Raw genomic sequence first — 25,608 nt, 5'->3', positions numbered from 1 at the left:
AAATTCCGGAACACTTGCCGGAACGATGGATCCGGTACCTGGTGTTCCAGCAAAATGGATCTGGTCTCCCAGTCTGCGCATGCGTAGATTTTTAAAAATGCAAAAAAAATATATATATACAGGATCCGTTTTTCCAGATGACACCGGAGAGACGGATCCGGAATTTCAATCCGGATCCGTCTACAAATGATATTCGTTTGCATACGGATTTCCGGATCTAGCAGGCAGTTCCGGCAACGGAACTGCCTGCCGGATCCCCACAACACAAGTGTAAAAGTACCCTTATTCTGATTGCCTGATTGGAGTCGGGAAGGAATTTTTTTCCCTAAAGTGAGGAAAATTGGCTTCTACCTCAGTTTTTTTTTGCCTTCCTCTGGATCAACTTGCAGGATAACAGGCTGAACTGGATGGACAGATGTCTTTTTTCGGCCTTATAAACTATGTTACTATGTTAGGTGTCTGATCAGTGAGGCTCTAACCACTATCATGAGGTCCCAGGAATGAATAGAGAGGCGGTTGTGCATGGGCGCTGCTGCGCCATTCATTTGTATGACACAGCCAGAGTTGGCAGAGTGCTGATATTTCAAAAACGGATGCCCATCTGACATTTTGTCAGCATTTTCAAGAAATTATCAAGTGACAATTTACAAAAAAAACTAACAACCTAAACACCCCCACCAAACCTGGTCACTGCGCAAAGCAGAAAATGTCAATATCTCTATAAAGTTAAAATCTTATCTTCTAAAGTTGGGTCTAGCATCTGATGGAAATCCACTTTAAACTAGTGGTACTCCTGCTTTTTTTCAATCATCTACTCTTCACAAAAAGGGAGGATATGAAATTCAATTCCTCTAATGATACATAGACAAATGATGCCCCGGGGAAAGGCAGATGAGAACATGTACAAATCTGGAATCCTTGTGACTACCTATAGTGAATGTAACAGAACATTAATTTTAAAATGAAAAATGCCTTGCCTTGTTCTACTTACTCATCAACCACAAGATTTAAATCAGGTCAGGTCAGGTCAGCTGAATAACACTGCTTATCTTGGGGCAATGGCACCTTTTAAGAGGTGGGATACATTAGGCAGCAAGTGAACAGACAGTTCTTGAAGTTAATGTGTTGGAAGAAAGAAAAATGGCCAAGAGTAAGGATAAGGTCCAAATTGTGATGGCTAGGCAGTTGGGTTAGAGCTTCTTCAAAACAGTTTGTGTGGGGTGTTCCCAGTAAGCAGTGGTCCCCTACCAAAAGTGGTCCAAGGAAGGGACAACAAGCAAACCAGTGATGGGTTCATTGGCTCAAAAAGCTCACTGATACACGTGAGAAGCTGATGCTAGCCTGTCTGGTGTGATCCCACAGTAGAGTTACTGTAGTACAAATTGCTGAAAACATTAATAATGGCTAAGACAGAAGGCTAGGCGAATCTACTGACCTGTGCAACTGATAGAGCATCTAAGGGATGTACGGAAAAAAACAAGGCTAATTTTTGGAGGCATCAATGGCTATTTTCTTGTTGCCAGAAACCACAGGACACCTTCAAATGTGTTGATGGATCATGCCTTGATGGATCAACACTGTTTTGGTGCCAAAGAGAGAACTATAATGTTATGGCTGATCGTGTATGTGTTTCCTATTATTCTCCACTGTAAACCAGGTGAACTTTTCAGTGGCTGGACAACGTCACAATCAACAGAATTTCTAACACATTTCTCAAGAAGAATGGGAAACTAGCATTACATACAAGGAACTCATAATACCAATGTTTTCTCAGACTTTTGTATTTAGAAGATGACATAGGGGAAAATTGTGACATTATACAGTACATTAATGTATTCATCAATTCTACTGTAGTGATCTATTCCAGTAAGTCAATCAGTTCTTAGTTCTTTCTAGTTTTCTGTCCAAAGATCCCAAGTTTTGTTTGAACACCATGTCAGCAAAATTTACTATTCCCCAGGGAATCTGTCCAAAACTGGAGCTCCACAGTGAGGTTGTTCCAAAAGCTTGCACTGTGATGGAGTCCTACCATCTAAGAATTTTATGGACAGCTAGTCATCTTAATGACCACCATGTAATGCTACATTTCCCCAATGGCTGCAGTTATTTGCCAGGGTATGAAGACATTATTCAATCGCTGAGAGTCCTTCTGTATTAAGGGTGTTGTAATCATATATGATGCATAATGACTATATGCCCGCAAAGAGACTGTCTGTGGTGAGCTTTTTCCCCACAATTTTGCTTGCTATAATTTTAATTTGTATATACTGTAAATATATTACTGCTGCCCTAACCGCATCCATTGCCCTGGAGGGCACAGTGTCCTGCCTAAGTATAAAGCATCATGCAAAATGTGGCATTTCTTTCAGTCATTAAATCGTTTTGATATGTCTTAATCAGATTAGCAGAATGTCAGTTACTGATTTTTCAGGAAGTCAATTTTGGACAAATATCACACCAGCACCGAGGCTTTCATGTGGTTAGTTATCAGGATGCTCATCCTTGTGACCTTTAGAATGAATCCCATTATTAGTTGTATCACATCTGAGATGCAAATAAAAGCAAGCAACACAGAAAGCCTCAAAGAATCTCTGCATTCATCATAACTAGAGATGAGCAAATTTCTTAAAAGTTTGATTCGGCTGATTCGCCGAATTTCACCCAAAAAATTTGCTTCATGAAGATCTCGGCCGAAATCCTGTGCGGTGCGAGATTACGTCATCACGCCGTCGCGAGCAAATGGAGAAGGCAAGTTAGAATTTTTTTGTTTTTTAAACTATTTCAGGTTAAATCGATTTGCTGACACGAAGCACGGGGAAAGCCAGCCTCTAGGCGAATCGAATTTATCCTGAAATTCGGATAGAATTCAACTTCATGGGATTCGAATCACTCATCTCTAATCGTAACCTTTCAAATGATCAAGATACACACTGCCAGGCATTCCACCACTGACAGCCTCATAAATAAGGGCTTAGTATTATTCTAGTCTCAAGTTAGCTTCAAAGAAATGAAAAAAACAATGTTGCTTTTAAGATTAGAACAATAAAATTTTGGCTGTGGCATAAATTCTTGACTTGTCTTATGGTGGCTGATGCACAGCATGGTACTAGCCGTTCCGGCAAATAAAATATGTTACAAGCCGATACAGAAATGTGGAGGGAGATTTCAAAACAGAGACAAACTTGAAGCTGGTTCCTTATAAATACTTAAAAACCACATAAAACTCTCCGCGTGCTTGACTTCAGAAGTAATAGTGCAATAACTGATATATTCACTGTTGGCTTTAGCCTGCACAACAGTAATTAGTAACCACATCTGATAAACTCATTCCAAAGAGGACTTCCGGCAGTACAAACAGGTCCTTCTGGAGGTTGAGAACACTTCATCCTTCATATTTCTCTTCACTATTTTCCTCCACAATGAAGAGACAACTATCTGAAGATACCTGTTCTTGCCCCATCAGTACAGTACAGGTCAGCTGCAAAAGATGCCTTTGATGCAGCTCTGGAGGTATTCGTATTTCATTGAAGAGTCAAATCAGGTGTATGGAGACTTACGGGCAATGCCCCATGGGAAAGAGTATGCAAATTAGAGCTCCTCCAGAAGATTTTCAGCCAAAGCAAGGTGTAACTTGCTATTGGAATAGTTTCTCATATGGCTGATAAGAGATAGTTTTCTTCCATAGGTCGGAGAACTAATTTAAATACTCTTTTCCCATGAAGGATTGTCTGTAAGGCTACGTCCACATCTGTGTTACAGTATACCAGTAGTCTGTTCTGGCAGAGGAGCAGATTACCAGAATTACCGTATCTGGCATAGCTGGACACTACCGATACCCTATTCACTACAATGGGATCTGTCAGAATGCCAGCTTTCTGCCGGAAAAACAAGATTTTTGTGAACTCACCTGTAAAATCTCTTTCTTGCGTGGTTCATTGGGGGACACAGGACCGTTGGTATAGGTTGCTGCTGCCACTAGGAGGCGACACTAGGCTGAAAAAAGACTTAGCTCCTCCCCTGCAGGCTATACCCCCCTCCAGCCTGGAGAGAGCATGTCAGTTTGTGCTCAAGCAGTAGGAGCAGTAGAAACATGTGCAAAGTAAAAGAAAACGCAACAAACGCCGGCGGAAGCGAACCCGCTAAACACCCGACAGGCAACCAAACATCACCACCAACAATAATAAATACTGGGTGGGTGCTGTGTCCTCCAATGAACCAATGCGAGAAAGAGATTTTACAAGCGAGTTCACAAAAATCTCAATTTCTCGCTGGTATCATTGGGGGACACAGGACCGTGGGACATCCTAAAGCAGTCCACGGTGAGGGAAAAAAAATCCACGCCCATGGAAATAGCACCCTCGAGAATGCTTAATACACTGCTGCCTGAGAGACCCTGCGGCCCGGAGCAGCACTGGCGATGCCTAGGAAGCACCTGGCAAAACTTGTTGAATGTGCGCCAGGAAGACCAAGGCCTTATACAACTGCAAAACTGATGCATGGTGAAAATGAACCCAAGAAGAGCTGATCGCTGGTCAGGTGTACCGAAACTCCATTGGGCGGTGCCTTAACCCGGGAGCGGAATGCCTAAGCAACTGTCAACGGATCCACCTGGAAACGCCCCTTGGAGGCCATCGAGCCCTTCCAAGGACCTCCAGGAATGACTAGGTAAGAATCCGCATGGCGGAAAGAGCTAGTCATGGACAAGCAAACCCCCGAGCCCGAATCCATTCTGATGGAGAGCTCACTCTCTCGAGTGCGAGGGAGAATGAAAAAGAAGGGAAAACAATGTCCGTGTAGACGTGGAAGGCGGCGACTACCTTCAGCAAAAAAGAAGGTATTGGGCGGAGCCCTGCCTTTTGTGGGTACCTGACAAGAAAAACGTACGTACAAGAAAGGCGCTCCCAACTCCCAAATTCGCTGGGTGGAAAAGCCCGCCACCAGGAATGCCACCTTCCCAGAAAGAAAAGGGGGGGGGGGGGGGGGGGAGAAGACGTTGCAGAGAGGGGTCATGTTCCTCACTGAAATGCCACCAAACGACCCGGCGGTCGTATGGACGAAAACAGGTATCTGGGCCAAACCCTGGAATCAGAACCAAAACTCCAGGCTACAGGATCCACCTCTGCTAAAGAGAGACGCTCCACGGAAGCGGTAAATTGGCAGACCGATCCCCCCAGAGCCGTACAGGCTTGCGGGGAGACTGAGAAGCTGGTTGACAAACCACAGAGAAAAACGCCTGATACAGGCACGCCCAATCGCAGGCCAAAGAACCAATATATTTGAGATAGGTAGAAGTAAAACCGATGTGAGAATCACCGGCAGTGAGGAGCTCCGTCAGCAACCATATATTGACAATGTGGCAACACTGCTCGACGGAAATTTAGACCAGACCAAGATAAGAGAAAGACTCCTGCCGGATGGAGTGCGATGACGACGTCCAACGCCCCACCCGTACCTGAGAAAATACTGGCCACATAGGAAAAAAATAGTGATGGTATTCCAGAGCAGTGTCAGGCATGGCTACTGGCCAGATAGACAGAAGGGAGAGACAAGCAACATTCAGCTCGAGGAGTAAGAAGAAATAGAAGAGGTGTTCCGTTCCAGGAACGAAATGTCTATCAGCGGTGGTAAGGAGTGACAGCACACCCGCTCTGTCTGGCGTGGTGAGTCTCGTAGTCTACCCACAGAATGGGCAGTGAAAAAGTATGACCACCATCGGATTGACATGACAGTCATAACTCATGTCGTGAGAGAGTTAATTGTAGATACAGGTAGCACACCCAGGACCAATGGGAAGGATTCACCTGTAGAAAGAGGGATGTGGTAGGCGTCGCAGCCCACCAGCCGGGACTGGAACCAATACCCCGCGCCAATTCAGATGAGGGGAAAATAGTAACGTAGCAGCCACCAAGGCTTGCAGGGTGGCCTTGAACCCTGAGAAGGAAAAGGATGGAAGGAGAAAAAAGGCCAGGGCTAAAGCCCATTCCCCATCTGAGATGGGCACTATACAGAAGAAGCCACAGGATGATAGTGGCGGTGCCAAACTCCGCCTAAGGAGAAAACCATGCAAGGGGATCCACAAGTCTATGGCTAGCACCAAATTCCAGCTGAGGAGGGGACGACACGGCAGAGGCCACCAAATGCGGCGCTAGAAGAATCCGCCACTGACGAAGGAGCTGTGGAGGAGGAACCATATAGTATGCCATGACAACACAAAGACCCCTCGTACCGTAGTAGCCACAGTATGCCCCGTCAGCGCAAAACTGAGGGGGAGGCCTGAGGACTTGCTGTAGAAGACATGGAACCATACTGCCCCAGTTAAGTAGAGCTAACCTAAAACACTCCACCAGGCAATGGCGCCGAACAAGAGCAACCGCCAAAGCTAGCGTCAGGGAAGAACCCCTACCTGTGGGGGGACGCCCCACTGCAACAACTACGACCCCTAGCACCAGCGTAAAAGCTGCACCTGCGGAGGAGAACACACTGTAGTAGCTAAAACAGAGTGCCAGCATAACCACTTTCCCAGATAAGGGGGAGTGGAGCTAGAGAATACAGAGTCAGTGAAACCCCCCCCAAACCAGCATCGGCAAGAAAAGAGGATACAACGGGGAATAGCCACGGTATCCACTGGCGACACCTATATACCATCAGGTGAAGAGTACAGGGCACCAAAGAAGCTAAGGCATCTAGAGCCATGGCGTAGTTGAATTGCAGCATCCCAAGAAGCTCAGTTATCCCCCCGTTAGCGATCACTAACGAAAGGGTAATGTAACAGTAAGCATGGAGATGTCAATGTGACTGAAGAAATAACCTCCAGTGGTAGTGCAATACTCCGCTTAAGGAAGGGGGCAGCGAGAATCGTATCCAACGGTACTGGAAGTACCCCACCAATGGAGTTTGGCAATGCCTACATCGAGCACTGCCTCAGTGGTAGTGCAACCACTCCGCCACAAAGGGGGAAAACGCATACGGCAGGAACTGTATCCTGAGGAAGTGCAAGGATCCTAAGGAAAGGGGTGATGCATATGGCAGGAACTGTCCAATAGCAGAGAAATTACACCGCTTATGGACGGGGATAATGCATATGGCGAGTCCTGTACCCGGTGAGAGTGCAATTACTCCACCTAATAGAGGGGAATGCATACGGTAAACACTGAAACCTGTGATAATGCCATAAAGCCACCTATGGAAGAGGCTAATGCATACGGTAAGTATTGTACCCCGCGGAAATGCAATTCCACCACCTACGGAAGGGGGAACGCCTGCGGCTGGCACTGAAGCCAGCGCTAGTGCAGTTAGTTCACCTAAGGAAGGAGGTAATGCCTCAGGCAAGTAGCGTGTCCGGTAGTAGCACAAATACTCCGCCTAAGGAAGGGGGTACTGCATACGACAAGCACTGCTGTCTACCGTGAACGTAATCTTGGAAGATTGCGCCGGGTTCATGACAGAGTCCGAATCAGTGATCCACCCCTCGGACCGAACCTCTTCAGGGAGGAAGGGTGCGTCTGAGCGTGACCCTGGGGAGGAAGGGTGGGGGTGCGGAGGTGACCGAGGAGGAAAATATCCTGCTCTGGGCCGCTTGGGCGCAGTTCAACCTCTCAGAATCTTGCCGGCGTCCATTGCAGGCTGCGCCGGCGGGAACTATCAACCAAACTACCCGGGGGTGGAATGGGAATTCTAGAGGGTCATTCACCGGATTGCGCAGGCGGTGCTTTATCAACCAAACGACCCCGAAGGGTGGATTGGGAAGATCTGGAGATGCTCCACTGGAGTGAGCAGGCGGTGTCAATCAACCAAACGACCCCAGAGGGTGATTGGGAAGGTCCGGAGGTCCACCATTAGATTGCGCAGGCGGTGCTTATCAACCAAGTGACCCCGGATGGTGATTGGGAAGGTCCGGAGATGCTCCACTGGATTGCGCAACTATGAGGGGTCCTCCTCTATGAGGGATAGGACCGTTTTTTTTTTTTTTTTTTAAAGAAACTGGGATTCCCAGCCTTAAGTGGACAGGAGGCAGGAAGGTGTTAAATTCTCCAGATTAGAGCATCTGCACTGCATATATAAATGACAGATAATCCTGTGTCAGCCTCAAGAGGTGACTGGCCAGGAAGTGGTTAAAGCCGACTAAGGATCAGGGGCGGGGCTCAGCGGGCTCCTGGAGGAGGGGGAAGCTAGGCGGGAAGAATTTGCGCCAGTACCGCAAAGTCCCCCCTCTCCGCCGTGAAAGTTGCAGCCTACAAGGCAGAGAAGCTGGGCTTAAGGTTTTGATGTACGGCCGACCGGGGTGTACTGCCGGTCAGCAAGGACATAGAGGGATCGGAGCGGTCGGCCGGAACGAAGCCGGAGTAACAGGTAGGCCCAATAGAAGCCAAGGCCTAAATTATCATGCATCCGGCTATCGCGCGTGCATAAACGTTCCGGAGCGGCGCGCATGGCTCTCGAAAAGTGCGAATCATGGGGCTGGAAACAGGGAGTGGAAGCCTCCTGCGCTCCCCTTCCTGCCCGTCCGATAAGAGCAGACGCTAGGTCCACAACGAAGCGCTCAGCCGCCCGCTGTGATAAACAGCGCCTGCCAGGGGATATGGAGCATTAACCCCCTATGCGCCCAGGTAACCAGGGGGAGGAGAGGGAAGGTCTATAGAGGTCCTGAACTACCATAAATGGAGCCCAGTGCCTGTGGACCCTATAAAAACCAAGAACTATTGCCGCCAGGGAGGGAGGAGGGGGAAGAGGGGTACACATGCTTACCTAGTACCGTGTACTCACCTATCTTTCTCCTCTTCTCCTCACTCTCCCTAAGATGACCCGCAAGGTCACCTTTTCCAGCAGGGTCACCTCCTCAGCAGCTGGCACCGGCTGGCACCGGAGTGGCAGGAGTCTGGCATGGCGGGAGGGTCTTCTTCTTTGACGTACCTAGGTGACCCCTTGGCTGGTGGGAAGCAGGGGAGGTCAGCGGTGGATTCCCTCACCGGTCTTGCTCCCCGGGAGTGGGCGACTCTGTTTCCCAAACTTAAAAGGAAAAAAGAAAAAAGAAAGAATACATTAAGCCGTCCTGCATAAGGCAGGGAGGTCTGCCTCCTACGACACTAAGCTAAAAACTAGCATGCTCTCTCCAGGCTGGAGGGGGTATAGCCTGCAGGGGAGAAGCCAAGTCTTTTTTCAGCCTAGTGTTGCCTCCTAGTGGCAGCAGCAAGCTATACCCACGGTCCTGTGTCCCCCAATCATACCAGCAAGAAAAGAAGTCTGCGTTCATGCTGGTCATTCGATGGATCCCATTACAGTCAATGGAGATCCAGTGGGCCCGGTGATGTCCAGCTATGCCAATACGGTAATTCTAGTAGCCTGCTCCTCCAGCAGAACAGAATACCGTAAAGCAGATGTGAACCTAACCAAAGTCTTCACACACCAGCTGGGTCTCTTCAATGAGAACCATCATTCCCAGATCTCTGGTTTCCTCTAAAGCCGATTTGCAGACAACTCTCTGTGTTGGATTTTTCACTGTCTGAATCTTTCTTCCTCCACAACAAGCAGTGTTGAGGTATTGAGTAGGTGCATATCTTCCATAACATACAGTATCTTCTGGACATCATGTGGAATATATCTTTAAAGGGGCTATCCCGTTGTTCAGTTTTTATTGAGCGGGTGCAATGCGTTTTGCACGCGCGTGATAAAAAACTGAATGTGGTACCCAGACCCGAACTTCTTCACAGAAGTTCAGGTTTGGGTTCAAGGTTGTGTAGATTGTATTATTTTCCCTTATAACATGGTTATAAGGGAAAATAATAGCATTCTGAATACAGAATGCATAGTACAATAGGGCTGGAGGGGTTAAAAAAAAATAAAAAAAATTTATTAACTCACCTTAAGCCACTTGTTCGAGCAGCCGGCATCTCTTCTGTCTTGTTGTGTGAGGAATAGGACCTTTGATGACGTCACTACACTCATCACATGGTCCGTCACATGATCTTTTACCATGGTGATGGATCATGTGATGAACGTAGTGACGTCATCAAAGGTCCTATTCCTCACACAACAAGACAGAAGAGATGCCGGCTGCTCGAACAAGTGGCTTAAGGTGAGTTAATAAATTTTTTTTATTTTTTTTTAACCCCTCCAGCCCTATTGTACTATGCATTCTGTATTTAGAATGCTATTATTTTCCCTTATAACCATGTTATAAGGGAAAATACTACAGTGAATAGACTTTCATCCTAGCAACTGTGCGTGAAAATCGTGCCGCATCCGCACTTGCTTGCGGATGCTTGCGATTTTCACGCAGCCCCATTCACTTCTATGGGGCCTGCGTTGCGTGAAAAACGCACAATATAGAGCATGCTGCGATTTTCACGCAATGCACAAGTGATGCGTGAAAATCACAGCCCAATAGAAATGAATGGGTCCGGATTCAGTGCGGGTGCAATGCGTTCAACTCACGTTTTGCACCCGCGCGGAAAACTCGCCCATGTGAAAGGGGCCTAAGTGTTTGGGACATTATCTCTGGTCAGCATAAGGAAAAAATTATTCATCATTTTCATTTTAGTGGCTTGACTACTACATATCACAATCAACTACCTTTTGTGTCGCCCCAATCCGATCGATTGTAAGCTCTTGAGAGCAGGGCCCTCACTCCTAGTGTTTCAGTTTGTATATTAGACAGTTATGTTGTGATGTCTTTTGTTCTGTACATGAACCCTCTGAATTTGTAAAGCGCTGTGGAATATGGTGGCGCTATATAAAGATTATTATTATTATTTTAAAAGTAGTTTAGTGCATACTGCAATTTACTGAAGAACGCTCAAGTTTTCCCCCAAAACCTGTAATATCTGAAATGCATAACTACATATCACATACATAAATACCTTTATATTCCAGTGGGTTCTATCTTACCTCTGTGGCAGACGGAGGGGCACTTGTGATTCCGACATCCCAGGGTACGTCCACATTGCTGATCACAGCCTGGGCAGTTCCCTGTACAACACTGCGCACAAACAAGAGAAACTGACTCAGAAACAAAAGATTCCGTTATCCATTAAAACGGAGACAAAAAGCTACTAAAGGTCACCTAGCACTTTAGAATAATAGGTGTCTTCATGCAAATTTGTATCAAAGCCTAACATTTTGTAAAAAAAATGCATTAAAAGTTTGCAGTGCTCATACATGGCACTTATGCCTATGTCTACATGCATAGACGACCATATCTTCTTTCTCCTCCTGTGATAAGGACGGGATAACACTAACAGGTTTCGGTCTTTCTTGGCAATGCCTTCCATCCCTCCATTCTAGACACACAGAACCAAGAAGTAAACCTCTTTGGGTTCCTTTTGTATGGCTGCAAGCAGAGATCTTGAAAACGGCGATGAAAAAAAAAACACAGCATATTGGGGATTTGTATAACTTTTCATCCTACCTAATAAAAGCCCTGTGTGCCTGCGCTGTGTCCGTGCGTGTGTGCCGATTATTGAAGTGCGCATGCACGGCGCCCCGGCCAATTGTCACGGTCAGTGAAGGGGGGGGGGGGGGGAATCTCCACACTGAACACAGGAGGGAAGGGGAACAGTAACTGGGCCTGGAAACTAGGGAAGAAACAGGTTACCTCCTAGACAACCCTAATCCGGGCCCTGACTACCTATCAATATGAATAGACCTTGAAGGTAGGAATATTCATAAGCAGGATACCTAGGCCCTGATTTCCCTATAAGGCCCTGTAATAAGTATAGGACAAGAGACAACCAAATCCTCCCCAGATGGACGAATGGAAGTCTCTGTCCCAGGCTCAGATACAACAGGGAATATAACAAATACAAACAAACGCGACACTTAACTTCTGTAGAGATGGAAGAACAGGAACACCAAAGAGGATCTCACACCAGCTCAACCAAACCAAAATGAAGCTATCAACCGCATAGTCAGAAGGGTGGGGTGAGACTATAAAGGGTAGAAATGATGACCACTGAGCAACAGCTGAGAAAAGGGAAGTGGTCATTAACCCTATCAACACTGAATCAAGAGAAATCAAGGAGGCTGTTCGATTCCTCCACGCTCAGCCAATCTCCTTGATTTCCTGACATCAGTTACTCGAGGGACCGTGACACCAACAGAAACACAGCGCAGCACACACCGCCCGGACCGCCCAAATCAGCGCGCCGCCAGCCAATAAAAACATGGCGCACCTAAGGCCTCCTGGACTGCCCACAGCAGTGCGCTGTTATTATGGTGTGCTGTGTCAGTTTGAGCGCCGCCATTACATGAAACAGAAGCGCCATGACAGTCCTGTCAGACACACACACAGCAGCTGCTGTCGCCAGCAGTATTAGCCACCAGTTGCTGCCAGTGATCTCAGCACAACAGTCAGTGCCAATCATCTGTGATTGCCACCAGTCACAGTGCCAGCAGTCTCAGCACCACCAGTCAGTGCTAGCAGTCAGTGCCCGCCATCTCAGCCACCAGTCAGTGCCACTAGCCACAGTGCCACCAGTCAGTGCCAGTCATCTCAGCCACTGTTCAGTGCCAGTCATCTCAGCCACCAGTCACAGTGCCCGCAGTCTCAGCCACAACCAGTCAGTGCCAGCTGTCTCAGCAATTAGCCGCAGTCAGCCACAGCCGCAGTCTCAGCGCCAGCCGCCTCAGCCACCAGACAGCGCCAGCCGCCTCAGCCACCAGACAGCGCCAGCCGCCTCAGCCACCAGACAGCGCCAGCCGCCTCAGCCACCAGACAGCGCCAACCGCCTCAGCCACCAGACAGCGCCAGAATATATAAATATTTTTGACAAAAAATAAAATAAAAAAAGAAATACAATGTAGTCAAATTCCCTTGCTATTTAATATAGACTGTTACTACTAATGTTTACGCACTACTGTTCTAGTGCCCGTTATTGTAACAGGCTTAATAACAGGAATCTCCTTTTAAAATGAGTTTGAGTGCTGTGGTTACTTTCTCTATGTGGATACTGATGCATTCCTACCACTGAGCACCTCTCTAAGCAAAACCAGAATGCCGACCATTACTTTACAAACTTGCACATTTAGTTGACACATCACAAGTCTTTTCTGAGAAAACTCTTTTCTTTTGGGAGCTTCATGGAAGCCGAAACTGATAACAAATAAGAAAAAGTAGCTGATGTCTAAACGGTGATTGTCAGCCATTTATATGCTATGACGAATATCCCTCTGTCTACAGATTCCAAAGAATCCTGAAGGAAGGACACCCTGGAGGAGGGAAGAGCACGGCCTCACCATGTGAAATCAACTGAAAGAAAATACAAGCAATATAAAAGCCAGATGTACATCTTGAAAATCACTCCGTGTCCCGTTGGCTTATTATAAATGAATGATGGTGCGTGTGCTTTTCTATGTGTAACACTAGATGGGAAAGGGAACACAAAGGGACTCGAGGCAAAGTTATTAGGATTCTTGTTTTCCATTTAGTGTAATAAAAAGGTTTCCTATTCCTCGAAGCCAAGCGTCTGTGACCACATACTGGTGATTGCAGCATAGCTACCAGCAAGAAAATACTTATCCCAATGTGAGGACAAACACTGATCCAGAAATAACAGAATACAGTTTAGATTAATAAGAAAAGGATTTCCAGGTTATAACTGTTGATCCTCGGCATAATCACACCAGGATTTATAGACTGGGGATAAATGAAATAGGATTCTTCTTCATTAAAGGGGTTATCCCAAAAAATATTGTTTACAGTTAAATTCAGCCTAAAATTCTGAACTTTTTTTTTGCAGGCCAAAAGGGGAAAAAATGATATTATGGACAGATACTGTTAGTATAGCACCACCTGCTGTTTCTCTTGTACAGCCTTTCTGTGTCCACCTCAGTTAATATTATAAAATGGACTCCTTGGTGTGGTGAGGCGACTGCTTCTAAAGCTGCATGGTCTTGGCTGCTTTAAGTGGAAATGCTGAGCTTCAGAAGCAGCCGGTTTACCACAACAGAGATCCCTCACTTATCTGAGAGTGCATGTCCACCTTGGCACGTTTACTGAGGTGGACATAGAAAGGCTGCTCAATAAAAACAGCAGCTGGCGCTATATTAAACATTATTCTGGGAACATCAGGGTATAGACACAAGATCATCCTAAGTATTTATATTAAAGCATGGCAAATCATAGGATAAGCCGAGAACCCCTTTAAGGCTCTACTCAGGGATGGAGTATTATATCCAAAGGTAAGGCAGCACTACTCACTCAGTCCAATATGGTAGATTCCAATGGTGGCAGTGCCCGCGGTGTCGTGCCCTAGCCTGTTGGGCTCCAAGCAATTTGTAGAAGGGATGAATGACCGCAGCACTCAGAGTCCTCAAAAGTATAGAGGTTTTATTCACCAACGTTTTGACTTCAAAGATCTGCTTGAGAAAGACTCTTTGGAGTCGAAACGTCGCACAGTTGGTGAATAAAACCTCTATACTTTTGAGGACACCGAGTGCTGCGGTCATTCATCCCTTCTACAAAGTATTATACTTCATTCACACATCATTTGGCCAGTGATTTCCATCAGTGATTTTAAGCCAAAACCAGGAGCAGCTCTAAACACAGAACAGGTGCAGATCTTTACCTTATACCAGTGTTCCTCAACTCCAGTCCTCAGGGCCCACCTCTCGGTCATTATTTGACAATATCCCACAGAATAAATACCCGTGGTAAGTCCTGATGCACTGACACTAATGATATCACCTGCTCAATACTAAGGAAATCCTGAAAACATGATTGGTAGGTGGGTCCCGAGGACCGGAGTTGAGGAACCCTGCCTTATACCTTATGTCTGTGGAGGCTCCAATCCTGGTTTGGGCTCATAATAACGGATGGAAATCACTGACCAAACACTGATGTGTGAATGAGGCTTTACAGGTACGACACCTGTGTTCACATCTGTATCAGCGGTTCATTTCGATTAAAGAAAATAGGTCATCAATAAATGACCTATTGTTTAAATCACATTCTTATGTTTAACATACCGATATTTTGATGTTATTTTTACATTTTCCATGTCACTATCTATATTTAAACAAAAAACATAAATTCATGCAGTTTTCGCACTGGCCACCAAGCCTAATAATAGGCATCACGTCTTGGTCTGTACAGGTTACATATCATTCTAATCCTGCCTGTAATAAGGAGATATCACCTCTGTGTACAGATAACGCAGGATCCACCATTCCCAGTAGGTGATTGTCACATCTTATCTATTCTTCCCTTGTACAATGACCTCTGCACAGGGCACAGAACAGGCCTAGAAAACTCTCCTATAGAAGTCAGTGAGGTCTCCTCCTGACCATTGTGTCTATGGACCATGGGACGCAGGATCCACCATTCCCAGTAGGTGATTGTCAGAGCTTATCTATTCTTTCCTTGTACAATGACCTCTGCACAGGGCACAGAACAGGCCTAGAAAACTCTCCTATAGAAGTCAGTGAGGTCTCCTCCTGACCATTGTGTCTATGGACCATGGGACGCAGGATCCACCATTCCCAGTAGGTGATTGTCACATCTCATCTATTCTTTCCTTGTACAATGACCTCTGCACAGGGCACAGAACAGGCCTAGAAAACTCTCCTATAGAAGTCAGTGAGGTCCCCTCCTGACCATTGTGTCTATGGACCATGGGACGCAGGATCCACCATTCCCAGTAGGTGATTGTCACATCTCATCTATTCTTTCCTTGTACAATGACCTCTGCACAGAACATGCCTAGAAAACTCTCCTATAGAAGTCAGGGAGGTCCCCTCCTGACCATTGTGTCTATGGACCATGGGGCTGCCGTAAAGCAGTTAAGAACAGCACAGGCAAGATGGCCCCCCCATAATCATGTTGAGAAAATAGAATAAAAAAATCTACAATCATTAGAAAAAAGGAGACGTGTTACTATCTGGTTTTAACTGGCAGATACAATTTTGGGTGACATTTCCTTTACACTGCATCCAACAGGGCAAACCGTGTTGCAGTCACAGCTTATATGCTTATCATAGGTACAGATAAATAACTGAAAGCGTTTTACTCAAATTGCAGCGTCAGGCTGAACTGGATGGACAAATGTCTTTTTTCGGCCTTATATATTATATACTATGCTACTATGTTTCTATAGTTTCAGCAGTTCGATTTTTCAGATGAACCACATTGGTTTTAGATGTAAAACCTGTACTTTGAAAAAACGCATTGCAATATTGTGGCAATTCGCTGTAAAATGCATATGGTTTCTATAAATGTGTACATTATACACTGTACATTATATACTGTAACTGTAAGATACCATACCTTTAGCTAGTGTATTAGAGTGCTGATGCCTACAGTCGGAGATGTGAGCACCAATGTAATGCTGCCCCTACTGGCCACAGAATGTAAAGACTGCTCCCAATTTTATGCAGGAACAAACCTATGACTGCAATGACAGGCTAAAGGGGGAGATTTATTAAGCTTTCACAGGTAGAAAAGTCACAAGTCCCGGTTTGTGCCAAAATTTAGCCCACCACTTTGGTAAAATATGGACGAGGCGTGGACACATTTAAAGGGGTTGTCTCCATCATAGACAATGGGGGCATATCACTAGGATATACCCCCATTGTCTTATAGGTGCAGGTGCCACTGCTGGGACCCGCACCTATATCGAGAACAGAGCCCAGCAAGGTAGTGGCTGGAGGACTCCGGTCCGACCACCACCAAGCCGGCTCCCCATAGAAGTAAATGGGAGCGCACCGCGCATGACCGGGCACCGCTCCCACTAGCTTCTATGGGCTCGACAGAAATAGCAGAGCCAGCATTCGGCTATTTTTGCAGGCCCAATAGAAAATGATTGGAGGGCAGCTGCGCATGGATCTATCAGACAATGGGGGAATATCGTAGCGATAAACCTATAGAGGTATATGTCGTTAAATAATAAATCACTTAGTAGTCACACCACAAACATGATCATACCATTACTTTTTATTAGACACATAATAACAACATGATTGACATACACAAACTGGTTAAAAAGATTAAAAAACAATACAATTGTGGTGGCCGGACAAAGGGTTAGACATAAAGTGCAAGTGCAAAAATAATAGGATGGTATAAGACACACAGCATAAGGCTACATGCACACGACCGTGCCGTTTTTTGCGGTCCGCCCATGTGCCTTATGCAATTTGCAGAACGGAACGGGTGGCCCATCGTAGAAATGCCTATTCTTGTCCGCAAAACGGACAAGAATAGGACATGTTATATTTTTTTTGCGGGGCCATTGAAGTGAATGGGTCCGCACCCGAGCCGCAAAAAATGCGGCTCGGATGCAGACCACAACAACGGCCGTGTGCATGAGGCCTAACAATGTAGAATATACTGAAAAAAATATATAAATATAATAAAGATGTATACAGAAAGAAAGGCAATTGATACTACCAAAGTGTGCAATCCCGCATCAGGTCAGACCACCACCACGCCCGATGTGCGTTTCGCCGTCAGCTTTCTCAAGGGGTAGTGGCTGGTGGGAGCAGAGCAGATATTTATAGTGCTATGGGTGGAGTGTTACTGGGTAGGTGTAATCAGATAATTACAAATGCACCAAAACCCAACATAACTCAATAATAACATTGTCCCAAATCCCGTTTCGACCAATCAAAAAGGACCCCAGTTACCTGTTTCCAATTGACTATTAAATAGGCCACTGCCGACTATATGGAGCACCATAGTTTCAGCACGCCACCGGCCACGAGCCGCTGCCTGACACGGAGCGCACAGGAACTTGCGCGGTGCATTTAACTGATTACTCGTCACCTACCCAGTAACACTCCACCCATAGCACTATACATATCTGCTCTGCTCCCACCAGCCACTACCCCTTGGGAAAGCTGACGGCGAAACGCGTGTCGGGCGTAGTGGTGGTCTGACCTGAAAGGGGATTGTACACTTTGCTAATATATCACCCGTAGGTGATGTTGGACATCGGCGCTGGGATAACAAACTAAACAGCTACTACCCTCTAAATGGATTAGATAAATAGGTGGATGGCACCTGAAAAGAAAGGGGGGATAATGCAGAGGCAAGTCACAGTATGTCAGCCGACTGTCTGTGTTAGAAGGTATTTATATGTGTACAGCAATTGGCGGACATAAATGTCGGGTATTTAGGAATAGTAATGCAGCCTGTACCTGAAATCCTTCTGCCTGATTTTCCTTTTATGTCGTGTTCCCCTTCCTTCTTTATTAGTTCTTTATTCAAAGTCTTCTTTTGTATGTATTTAGATAAGAGCGTCCTCCTGGCTCACCTACTAGCACGAGCGCTGCCCCGGCCGGAAGCACGCGCGGTGCGAGGGAGCTTGTTGTTTTGGTTGCCCGGGAAACCGCTTCGGTGACGTTACCTCTGAAGATACCGTAGCCTCCGTGGGACAAAAAGCCCCCTACGTGTTTCGGGGCCTCTCGGGCTCCTTCGTCAGGGATCCTTCTTTGATTGCACACTTTGGTTGGTAGTATCAATTGCCTTTCTTTCTATATACATCTTTATTATATTATATCTTTTTTCAGTATATTTAATATATTCAACATATTTCCACATCTACATTGTTATGCTGTGTGTCTAATACCATCCTAGTATGTTTGCACTTTATGTCTATCCTCCTGTCCGGCCACCACAACGGTGTTGTTTTTAATCTTTTTAACCAGTTTGTGTATGCCAATCATGTTGTTAATCTCTTATATTATACAAATGAGTTTCTGCCTGTCCTGACAATTTCTATAATGATAGTCTAAGTCTGCGACATGCTGCGGTGGATGGATTTTTTGCGACTGTCGTGTCGCAGTATGTCGCAGTGCGACACCACAGCCTATCATTATAAAAATTGTTGCGAGACATTGTTGCGGCAAAATGTCGCGCGACACATATAGTCATGTAGCCCTAGCCTTAAAGGGGCAGGGCGCTGTGGAGGTCACTGTTAAGGGGGGAGGGGCCACAATTAAACGGGAGGCTGCTGTGGAGGTCACTGTTAAAGGGGCGTTCACAGTGGATGTTACTGTTAAGGGGGCAGGTTGCTGTGGCGGTCACTGTTAAGGGGGGGGGACTGCGAGGTCACTGTTAATGGAGCGGGGTACTGTGGCAGTCACTGTTAAGGGAACGGGGTACTGTGGTGGTCACTGTTAAAGGGATAGGTGCTGTGGAGGTCTCTGTTAAGGGGGCAAGGAACAGTGGAGGTCATAGATAAGGGGACGGTCCCCTATGGTGGTCAGTGTTAAGGGACGGGGTGCTGTATAGGTCACTGTTAAGGGGGCAGGCCCCTGAGGAGGTCAAAGTCAAGGGAGTGGGCTGCTGTGAAACTCACTGTTAAAGGGGCGGGCTGCTGTCGAGGTCCCATTTTAAGAAGGCGGGGCACTGTGTGTTTGGAAGGGGGGGGGGGGCAGTGTTAAGGGGTGGGGGGCTGTGGAGTTAACCGTTAAGGAGCGGGGTGCTGTAGAGGTCACTGTTATGGGGGACACTGTTGATATCTTTTAACGACACACACAAACATTAAATGAAACAGGTGAAATATACCCGTGCGAAGTCGGGTCCTACTGCTAGTATTTAATAAAAATTTCATCGCATAATCATGTTTATGGTGTGACTACCAAGTGATTTATTATTTCTAGCGATATGTCCCCATTGTCTGTCATGAGACAACCCCTTTAATAACGCGTGTCAGACAACTGACACACATTACACCTGATTTCAGTTCTGGCGCACTAGAGGTCAAAATACATGAAGGCAAGGTGACCACAAATTCTGAAATGCAACAGATATTTCCCTCTTAACCCAACAAACTGTTAACATACAAAATGTATATTTTAAACGTATGATTTTCACATTCTGACATTTACTTAGGAAATGGTGTTCTCTTCCAGCAAACCACAAGGGGCCCAGTGATGGACAGGATCCAGGTCATCTCACACAGCGGGGAGCATCCCCCTGCAGTAACTGATGTCAGCACTAATTACCCAGAGAAGGCCTGTCCCCACTCCTGACATGTCCGTTTTAGTAACTACCTGCATTCTCAATGTAATAATATTTCTGGAGTATCTGTTCTTATGACTATGTTGTGCAGTTCTTCTATTATCTGTGCTGGAATCATAAATCATCATTCATGGGCAGCAAAATGTGCCATGTAAACAGCGATCTGCTGCCCAGAATCAATGACCCTCTATGCAGTAGCCATCGCACGTCCACATAGAGTGAAGGTGATTGCTGCCTGTACATACAGCACTCGTCGACTCTGACAAGCCGGAAATTATCGGAAGGAACAGTTCCTTCCCAATAATTGCCCAATTAGTTTGCATGTGTAAATGAGCCATAAAATGTATAAATTACAAGTTTTACCAAATCTTTTCTCATAAATCTATACATCAATCTGCTCAGCTCCTTCTGCTTTATAACCTGCTGCCTGCAGACTGCGCTGCATTTCATACTGACAGGTTCTCCTTAAAGGGGTTGGGCAGGCAGTATATAGTAATGACCTATCCTCAGGATATAAGTCAATATCTGATTTGCGGGGGGTCCAACACGATCTGCGGGGGGTCCAACACGATCTGTGGGGGGTCCAACACGATCTGTGGGGGGTCCAACACGCCTGCCGTTCAGCTGTTTGAACAGAAGGCAGTGCTCCATGCGAGTGCGTCGTCATCCTCATTACACTGCCCATCGTTTCGAAAGTCTCGGCAGCGCAGTGTAATCACAAGTACTCGCTCCATTCAACTTGTAATTACACTACGACACCACTACAAGGAAGACAACGCGCAGTGTAATGACGAGGAAGCAGCATTCGCACAGAGCAAACAGCTTATTGGTAGAGATGCCTGGTATCAGACCCGCCCGCCGATCACCTATTAATGACCTATCCCGAGAATAGGTCACCACTATATACTGCCTGTCCAATCTCCTTAAAGGACATGGATTATTTTGGGCTTCAGGACATGGCAATTTTTTTGTTTTTTCATCTGCACATTTCAAAAGCCATAACATTTTATTTTTTTGCTGACCTAGCTGTATGAAGGCTTTCTGTATATCGAAGGAGTTGTATTTTTAACGCACATTTTGAGGTCCATATAATGTTGAACTTTTATTAGTTTTTTGGGATGACTATATGAAAGAAACTCAGACATTATGTCATTTTTGGGGTTTTGATTTTACTACATTAACCGTGCAATATTAAGTAGATGATAACTTTATTCTTTAGTCTGTATGATTACAGTAATACTAAATTTAGTTACAGTTTATTTGATGCCCTTTTTCTTTGTGTTTCTAGCCATGGCAGCGTGCACCTGCACATTGGGATGTGCTGACCGACCCCCTTTTTTTGCAGTTGTACTGGAGCTGGAGATGTGTCTGCCCCAGAGGCTGATTTTAATTAGAGTAAGTATAAAGTTGTAGCCTGACCTCATTGTATTTATTGGAAGCCATTTGGCACCAGGAGAAGTACAGAGTGGGCTCAGCATGCATGTTGGTACCTGCATCCCTTGATTTAATGGAGGCCGCTATGGCACCAAAAATGGTAAAAAGCAGAGTGGACCCAGCAAGCATGTGGAACCTGCACTCCCTGAATTTTTTTGGTGGCCATTATGGCACATAACAGGTAGTATTTAGTGTTAGGTTCCCGTCTTATAGAGATCACCTTGACGTTTGGCAGACGGGCCCAAATAATTTTTTACAAAATGTATTTGCCAAGAATCCCAAATTTGCAAAATAAGCGTAGCATTAGCACCAGAGTGTTTTCTATAATTATGGCATTATTGTACTTTATTTGTGTTTGCAGAGTGCTGCTGCATTTTCTTTTTTTCTTAGCTACAGAAAGACTGTCAAAATGCCTATTAGGTCCTGACAAAGGCACCCACACATGGCATGTCTGGGTGCCATTTTTAATCCCCTGGCTACCATGGTAACCCATTGGCACAAATGCAGGGTTAATGGGGTAAAAGAGGGGCTGCTTGCCTCTCTCTAACTGTTAAGATGTCACAGTCACTGCTCACTGCTGCATCTAATTGGAGTTCTCTTCAATCCCGGTAGTGACAGCAGGGTGTTTACTGTACCATACAGCTATCACTGCAAGGTGGCTCATGCTAGTAGGATGCTTGCTGTGGCATACTATCACTGCGCTGGGGAAGAATGGGATTAAGTACTGATCTTTAGCAAGTGTACATCAGTATATAGTTGTGGCTCTAAATTTTTATACCAGGACTAGTGGCCCTTCAAATTACAATGGCCTCAGGATACAATCTTCTTCACATACAATGGTCTTTCCTGCCCATTGTAACTTGAAAGCACACTCTACATACAATGCCACAGACAGTCCGGATCTTCAGAATGTGTGATCGGCAAGAAGATTCAGCCCATCAGAACTGGCATTTCACCAGTAAAACAACAGTATTACTAAAGTGCTTGTACCGATTGACGGTCTAGTAGCGCTTCTGCAGTACAATGCGTTACTTCACCTTCTGCCCTGCTCTTTACCTTTGCCAGGATGAGTTGCTCCTTTGAACACCAGATGAGAGGTACATCAAGTGTGGTAATAGCTATTGGTTGGCTAAGGCTAGTTTCAAACTGGCCCTTTTAGATCCAACAGGGAACGCGCTGGATCTAAATCCAGGCCCATTATCTATAATCGATACCGGCAGAGATCTGACAAATATGGCGAGAATCAGCCTGTTTGGCGGGTTGCGGCCGGATCTCCACCACTGCTCATTATAGTTAATGGGGCCGGCAGGTATCAGGTAGTGTCTGGCACATCTCCGGCAGGCTGCTCCCTGCTGGAGATGTCTAATGCTAGTGTGAAAGTAGCCTTAGTTTAAGATTTTGGCCTGATTCGGAGGCAAAATGTCACATCTTAGACTAAACTTTTTACATGAAACCACACCCCACGCTCATTAAGTGAGGCTCCGTTTCCATATTACGTGCAGATAACCTAAACCTCGTTCCGCAATTTGCCGCAATTTATGCCAAAATCTAGGTGCACTAACTTTAGCAAATGTGGGCCTTTGTGTTTCAACTCTCCACCATTTTGCTGTCAGTGAGTGGATCATAAGGGACTACTTTCCAGTAAAGAGAGTCAATTCCACAGCATGTCTTCTTATTTTATTTTGCAACGGCAAGCTAAAACCCAAGTCATATGGTGACGTCGTTCCCCAGCCTTACCTTTCTCTTGCACTGATGCCTCTGGCAGTCCTTGTTTTTCGGGCACTTGGTCTCGCATAAATATTGCTTATGACAAGGCATTAGTTTTGTATGCTTGCCGCAGCGACACTGCTTCTCAACTTCCTTCAGAAGAAAAAGACAAAATGTTCTAATGTCAGCAAACGTTCCAGCATTTTATCCTTAAGGACATTTCTTCAACTCATGTGGCGTGTAGGCTGAAAGCACCATCCAGTCAATTACAGAGGCTCTGCAGTCACGGTAAATGAATTGTATACATAGCTGTACGACCCAAGGAAGGTTACATCATAAGAACTCGGCGTACATTGGATCCATTTAGTAGGAGATGCTAAGAAACTGTGACCTTGGACAAATTACAGCATAGATTTAAAGGGAAATCGCTCTAATATAATAAATCAGCTTTTAAGTAAACCTTTTTTGCTACCTCCTTGCATTATCCAGGTAGAAAACTCAACCCTGTAGTAAACGGCTATGTACATTATTTTAAACATTTTGCATTGCTCTAGGATGTCTTCGTAAAAAATGCCATGCCCATGTGTATGGATTTATTCTCATGCAGCAGATTCCTTGCAGAAATTTCTGTTCTATATTTCTGTTAAAAATCTGTTATACGGTATACGTACATCTAAATGGTTTTCTTTAGCAGAAAGCATGTGGTTTTCTTTATATGAAAAGGACAGTTGCAGGAATTTCTGATTACACCCTTACTCTCCTCCACCTACCCCCCTTCTTGATAACCTACAGATAGTAGTAAAAAGGAAGAGGGATTCCACAGGGTTTACTTGTAGTTTGTCACCAGGAACACACATAGGTCTGTACATGAGGTGTAGATGCAAAACGGTAAGACATTTTTAAAGGGGTTGTCCGGGTTCATATGGAAAAAAAAAATATATCAAAATAGACAATTCGTCATTTTTTGTCACTTTACTTCCCCCCCAAAAAAATGAAAAAAAAAAAAAAAAAGATCAAAAAGACACACTTCAAAATAGTATTACTGAAAAGTACAGATTACCCTGAAAGAAAAGCCCTCACAGAGCTCCGTACACTTAAAGGGGTTATCCCATCTTAGACAATGGGGGCATATCACTAGGATATGCCCCCATTGTCTGATAGGTGCAGGTCTCCACCTACAAGTAGATTGGAGCGGAGAAAGTTGAGGAGGGCGCACGGCTCATGCGCAGCTGCCCTTCATTCATGTCTATGGAGCCGCCGAAAATAGCCGAGCGCTGGCTCGGCTATTTCCATCGGCCCCATAGAAATGAATGGGAGCGGTGGCCGCGCATGTGTGGTGCGCTCCCATTTACTTCAATGGGAGAGGCGGGGAGCTGCGCCTGGTGGTGGACGGACCCCGGGAAACCCAGGGTCCTCCAGCCACAACTCTCCCCGGCTCCGTTCTCCTTGTAGGTGCGGGTCCCAGAGTTCCCTGTGTAATAACATTTCTGGAACATCTATTCTTATGGCTGCATGTTGTGCCCTTCCTTTATTATTTCTACCAGACATTATGTATGAATTGCTAGCAGTCTGCAGTAAGGGTACAGAGGGGACGTAACAAGTTGGGGGGGGGGGGGGGGGGGTGTACCATGCATAAAACAAGCCTTCATACAGCTAGGTGAATAGAAAAATAAAACAGTTATGGCTCTGGGAAGGCGGGGAGTGAAAAACTCAAAAGCAAAAATGGAAAAAATCACAGGGTCCTCTATGGGTTAAAGGGAACCTGGAATGAACATTATGCTGCAATCACAAAGGGCAAAATATAGTAGTGACGGACACACCAATTTCAGTGGTCACTTACCTGCTAATGTTATGAGGTTGTGGAGAACTTACTGTAGTTCCAGCTGGAGAAGAGTCACATTTATGCATGAGCTGCAGCTCCCCCGACTGCCGGCTGTGATTAGGGGAGCGGCAGCAAATCCTCCACAACCAGGTAACATAGCTGTCACTATTTTATGCTAAGCAGAATAAGGGCTCATTCAGACGGCCGTATGAATGAGTCCACATCCGTTCCGCAATTTTGCCTCCGTGGTTCCGGATAGAGCATGTCCTATTCTTGTTCACAATCGCGGACAGCAATAGGCATTTTCTATTATGATTGCGGCCAGGTGCGGTCTGCAAATTGCAGAACGCACATGGCCGGTATCCGTGTTTTGCGGATTCGCAAAGCACTACAGCCGTCTGAATGGGCCCTAACATTGATGATGGGCCCCCTTTAAAATCACCCTCACACATACTGAGATTTCCACAGACTTTCTTACATCATGCTTAAAGGGAACCTGTCACCTCCAAAAACCATCCCAAGCCACCAGCAGCGTGTTTCCGACGATCGTTTTCTTCCTGAAGACAGATGAAGCAAAAGCTCAGAAAATGTTCTTTTATCCCCTGTCACGGTAACCGGGCCCCCTTCCCTGCCCCTTCGTTGTGACTGACAGCCGGCTGTTGGGCAAAGGCAGCCGAACTCTCTGCAT

The 25,608-nt window shown here is 45.8% G+C and overlaps 1 protein-coding gene across 2 annotated transcripts in view; it reads right to left on the bottom strand.

Moving 5' to 3' along the window:
• NFXL1 (nuclear transcription factor, X-box binding like 1) overlaps positions 1-25,608 on the bottom strand; it is a 128,007-nt gene that overhangs the window by 60,936 nt on the left and 41,463 nt on the right. For both annotated transcript variants that reach the window (XM_040418905.1, XM_040418906.1), the window contains exons 11-12: positions 23,129-23,251; positions 10,885-10,975 (exon numbers count right to left, since the gene is read on the bottom strand). In XM_040418905.1, the coding sequence (XP_040274839.1) occupies positions 10,885-10,975; positions 23,129-23,251 (214 nt within the window). The remainder of the gene's footprint in view (positions 1-10,884; positions 10,976-23,128; positions 23,252-25,608) is intronic.

The sequence above is a fragment of the Bufo bufo genome, chromosome 2 (assembly GCF_905171765.1).
Source record: "Bufo bufo chromosome 2, aBufBuf1.1, whole genome shotgun sequence".
In the NCBI taxonomy this organism is placed as follows: domain Eukaryota; kingdom Metazoa; phylum Chordata; class Amphibia; order Anura; family Bufonidae; genus Bufo; species Bufo bufo.
This window is presented reverse-complemented; position numbering and strand designations above follow the sequence as displayed.